Raw genomic sequence first — 5,414 nt, 5'->3', positions numbered from 1 at the left:
CAAAAACATGCCTTTTACTATATTACTATATTGCTGGCTAAAAAAATAAATCAAAATTGGTTGAAAAAAATGACTGGGTGAAAACAACCCAATCCCTGGGTTTTTTTCCATTTTTAACCCAGCATTTTTTAGAGGGAATGGTTTAGCTAAATAGGCCTAAGATAGTCAATATCAAGGAGTCAGTCAAGCTTTGGCCGGAAAAGTTATGGACTCAGTAAATGGAAGGTTTATATATTTAAAGTGTTGAGGGAAAAAATGCTCTTTCTGTGAAAATGTTGAAAAATTACTCTCGATGTTTTACCTCATATAAATGTTTTTTCTCTGGCTCATGGTTTTTGTTGCACTTTTATGTGTGTTTTGTTGTTGCTGTTTGATCACTTCCTGTAAATTGTTTGGCATGAATAAATGCATTACAAAAAGTAAATGGCAGGTTAGCAGTACCCTCTACTGGTAGATGTTATAACTACAACATCAAATTTTGTTCATTTTGTAGATGCTCAGTGTATGAGTCGAGAAAAAAGAAAGAAAGATGTACATTTGTTGCTTAAATTTTATTTTTGCACAAATGGATATTAAAATGCAAAGGGCAAAGTATGTCTGTTACAATCAGCGATTTATGGACAGACATGAGAAATTAGTTTATCAATCAAAATTAGGATTAAAACTCAATCCTAGCCACTCTGTAACAGACGTAAGGGAGACGGCTTTCACAGCGTGCATCATTCCAGAGCTTCTCATCTGTGGAAATTGAAAGTCACGATATTCAGAAAATGACATGGCAAAATATGCTTTAGCCCAGTGCAATCAGGAATCCATAGACATAAACGTGTAATGAAATGGGCAAGGTTTGAAATCACATTTGGTACAGTTCGTGTTTAATATCAAATAATAATAAAAAAAGGTTATATATTACCTCCATAGCCCATCTCCACGCATCTTTCAGCATTTGCTCCATTATTTGGCTCACCAGTGTGCCAGTCACTGTACTCAAACTTTGATCCGTCACTCCAAAACCAGACAAATGCCTGAAGAACGGTATTAACATTACTGAAAAAATGTAAACCTGTATCCATTTCCACTAGGCCTACTTCATGTTTTCTTTTCCTTCTATCTTTATGTGAAAACTCTGACTGGTATGTTTTAAATAAACAAAACGTGCTGTTCATTTTGACTGCTGGAGTTTGTTGGGGAAAAATTTAAATTCAACAATACTTTAAGTTTCACATTAATCTGACACTGGTTTATAAGGGAGCCCATTCAGCCACATAAGAACAAAAAAAGCCCTGGTAAGTCATAATCATGACATAAATAATCAAAATTATGGCATACTAAGTCATAATTATGAGATGAACTTACCTGAACATACTAGTCATAATTTTGACTTTGTATGTCATAATGCTGACTATTTATCATGAATTTTGACTTTTTATCTCATATATCTGACTTTCTATGTCAACTATAATTATGACTTACCAGAGCATGATTTTTTTCTTATGTGTTCCTTCCTGATATTTAAAGGGAAATGAAAAAATCAGCTACCTTAGTTGCATCATGAGCACCAATCCAGGATCGGGTGGTGCGACTGGATTGTTTTTTCACAAAGTTTTTCAGAAAAGTGTGAGTGAGGTCACTGTGAACAGATGCAAGGTTTCCTCCGAGATCAACACAGTGTTTCTGTAAGGAGAAAGAGTTGGGAGCGGGGAGTACGTGACATAAATAGTTTGTCATAATCTTTGAAAAGTGCATGGCATAATAACCAACAAGCAGGATTTTTATTTGAGAATTGAAACGCTTAACATTCACTGTAGATTTTTTTTTTTTTTAATGCATGAAATAAACACAATACAAACTTCATTTTTATCTTGTCTATATTTTTAGCTGTAAACCAAAGTGCACAGTTAATATGGTACAATATTTGGGGACCCATAAACACTACCTTTGTAAAAAAGTGTAACTTGCACTTAGTCATGACTCTAAAAAATGCTGGGTTAAAAACAACCCAAGTTGGGTTGAAAATGGACAAACCCAGCAATTGGGTTGTTTTAACCCAGCGGTAGGGTTAAATGTTTGCCCAACCTGCTGGGTAGTTTTATTTAACTCAACTATTGTTTAAAAATTACTGTATTGCTTAATTAAAATTAACCCAAAGTATGTTGGAAATGAACATTTATTAATGTTCAATGAATAATTATTAAACAATAAACATTTATTAAATTACTTATTAATAAATTTATATTAATAAACTATTAAATTTATATTAATAAAATATTAAAGCTTATTAATAAACATTCACCTTTTGTCTATTATTGTTGTCTCTAATTGCATCTGGTTTTTAATTTCCCAACTATTTTGGGTTCATTTTAAGCTAGCCATATAGCAATTTTTAAACAATAGTTTGTTTAAATAAAACTACCCAGCAGGTTGGGCAAACATTTAACCAAACCGTTGGGTTAAAAAAAAAAACAATTGCTGGGTTTGTCCATTTTCAACCCAATTTGGGTGGTTTTTAACCCAGCATTTTTTAGAGTGTGTAATATCTATATTATGGAAAACACAAACTTACCTCTGCATCAGCCCATGATTTGGACTTGCTGAAAAATTTAAAACATTGTGTTCCAAATTTATCCCAGCCAGCAGGGCATCTTCGACCAATAGGTTCTGTAAAGAAGATTGAATAAAAATGAGAGATTAGTATTTAGTGAATGATGAAAATCCTGAATGTAAGCACTTTCATCAAAGAAAGTAGAATCTGCAAACTTCCTCGTTATCTGCAGTTTGAACAGATGCAAAAAAAAACAACAAAAATTTTGTTCATTTACTGTACCTGATCTGGATTCAGCGACTCCATTTAGAGCCAGTGCAAAAAGAATGAATGTTGCAGAAATCCACATGCTGGCAAAGCCCTATTAAAATCAACATTATTATAAATAAGGTATTGAATATATGCATGAGCAAGTTTTAAAACACTAAGAATGGAAATACAATGTCATACCAAGTGTATCAAAATTCACCTCTGCAATAGTGTTTGTAACACTCTGTTCTGCAATACTCAGATGATTGCTTGAAATCAGCTGTATTTATACCCAGCTGCTCTGTCGCAAATGTGTGCGCCTTATGGTTCAACACCAATGAAAACTTCTTTCAATTTAACGGTCCTTATTAGGTAAACAAAACCCGATTCCGAACATCCTTATTTATGATGTTACACTGTGTTGCAAATTTCAGTGCAATATTCTTGTCAGTTTATTACTGTTACCTGAAATAAAAACAATTTTTTAAAAAATTGTCAATGTAATGTGATTAAATTAATCTGTAGGACACAAATAGCAATTTATCTGATAGGATGTCATATTTTAGAGTCATCCAGTGGCAAATAAAACAGAGAGGTCTGTTTCCATTTTACTACACCTGCTGAAAATGTGATTGATTCAATTCATTGTTGGTTGAATGAAAGGAAAATACCAAAGTAAAGAACAAGTTTTTAAACAAATGTGTTTATAACAGATGACTATGTGCAGTCTACAGTATATTACAATTTTTTGAAAAAAGTTATGCTGATTATGTTTTCATCTTTGATTAAATAATATTCATTATGCATTTTGTTCAATTCATTTATGAACTTTTTATTTCAAAATGAGTGTTACAGTTGCCCGTGATCTTACAGCTGTGATAATGTTTTGTATGGTAGTAAGCAAAACAGAGAACAGTAAACAGACAAGAAAAAACATGAATATAAGTTTGAATTCAAAGGCACCAAGCTTTTAGACAGCTGTAGAAATATATAAGACTTTTGTAAATGATGGGTAAGTCTCTGAACTGTTAGCGATGAAAGAAATTGTGTTTCAATTGCCCACTTTCTCCCATACTAAAATTATATATATATATATATATATATATATATATATGAAGAGTTTCGTTGCAAAACGAGATTTTTTTAATTTTTCAAAGATCTTGTTTTTTTGTTGTGCATTCCAATTAATATCAATTCAACTGCAGTTGGTTTGTTTTGATTTAAACCTTCATAACTTAAAAAATACAGCTAAGTAGCACCATAAAACAAAATAATAACATGATAACATGATAATAAACATGTTTTGACAAAAATGTTAAAAACGGAGTTATCTCGTTTTGCAACGAAACTCTTCATATATATATATATATATATATATATATATATATATATATATATTTGTACTGGAAATCAATAAGTTTCAGTGAGTTATATACATATGATTTACTGATATATTAATTTTTAACTGAGTACAGTACACTGACAGGAGCTGAAAGAAAAAGAGGGAACTGGAAATGTTATGCAATTTGCAAAGTTTAACAGTTTAAATGTCATGGTGATTTTGCATTCCTGTCATTATCTTTATCAGACACACATGGGAAGTGAGTTTGAAACAGGTTTGCAAAGTTTTGTTCATTGTGCTTTAAAAGAGCCAGATCTCACAAACAACAACAGCAACAGGGTTTGACAAAACAGTAAGCCTCACCAACATAATTAAATCCAAATACAAGACTGTATTTCAGAAACATATGTGACCCGATCTGTCGAAATGAGTCGGAAGTCGCAACGTTCTATTTTAAGACCGATAATGTGGAAAAACAATGAAAAAATAGATTTTTTTTAGGTAATTTCAAAGAACAGACTTTCAAAAATAATCTCCCAAAGTTTCGTAGTCCAGATAATTGAGTAAAGGTATTTAAATGGCTATTACATTTGACATGGTTTTACTAAATTCGCTGGAAATGAACTTCTCAACTCCTCTCGTCACTTATGAGCATTTCCCGGTATCCCCTGAAACGTCACTATCTCTGCTCTACAAATATGGTGTTACACGTTGTACAGAACCAATCAAAAAGCTTAATGTAAACACACTGACCTAAACGCTGATTTTTAACAATGGGAAGCCCCGTTTCGACTGACAGGCACGCGATCGGTCCAGCCATCCTCCTGTCAGACTAGCGCGCCTTATAAAATTAAACTCCTATTTGCGTGTCTCTCTTTAAAAGCCAATAAAAATTGGATCCATATAGGTACCACAAAAATTATTTTTGCATACAAAACCAAAGACTTTAAACTTTCATATCAAGCCTCCAACATGCTTCTGTTGTGTTGTTTTCACCCTCTAATGAGTCTGAGTAATATGCGTTTACAACAAAAATAGCACAGCAGCTAACTGAATACAAGTATGTATATTTCACGTGCTCATAACTTCATGAAAAATGCACAGATCATAAAAATCGCACATCAATATTTAAAGCAGATTCTCAAGATTAAAATGAATCCAAAATCAATATAATATTGCGTTGATCACAAGATATTACTCACGAAATGATTTAACATACTTGGCTAAAAACATATCTCTCATCTCTCTGGGATGCAGTGTGTATCCAATGTTCCCGGACCC

The 5,414-nt window shown here is 32.5% G+C and overlaps 1 protein-coding gene across 2 annotated transcripts; it reads right to left on the bottom strand.

Annotated features, from left to right (window-relative positions):
- Positions 1 to 544: 544 nt before the first annotated feature.
- eslec (eosinophil lineage-specific marker) lies at positions 545 to 3,044 on the bottom strand. 2 transcript variants are annotated; one of them, XM_067405001.1, is made up of 6 exons: positions 2,993 to 3,044; positions 2,825 to 2,903; positions 2,564 to 2,658; positions 1,540 to 1,674; positions 914 to 1,025; positions 545 to 738 (listed from the first exon to the last, which is right to left on the bottom strand). In XM_067405001.1, exons 2-6 carry the CDS (start codon positions 2,889 to 2,891, stop codon positions 659 to 661), a joined length of 489 nt encoding a protein of 162 aa, XP_067261102.1. In that variant the 5' UTR covers positions 2,892 to 2,903; positions 2,993 to 3,044; the 3' UTR covers positions 545 to 658. The 2 variants fall into 2 exon arrangements, with proteins under 2 accessions (XP_067261102.1, XP_067261104.1); XM_067405003.1 differs by having other exon boundaries at positions 3,012 to 3,034.
- Positions 3,045 to 5,414: the final 2,370 nt, after the last annotated feature.

This window comes from Chanodichthys erythropterus, chromosome 12 (assembly GCF_024489055.1).
Source record: "Chanodichthys erythropterus isolate Z2021 chromosome 12, ASM2448905v1, whole genome shotgun sequence".
Taxonomy (NCBI): domain Eukaryota; kingdom Metazoa; phylum Chordata; class Actinopteri; order Cypriniformes; family Xenocyprididae; genus Chanodichthys; species Chanodichthys erythropterus.
This window is presented reverse-complemented; position numbering and strand designations above follow the sequence as displayed.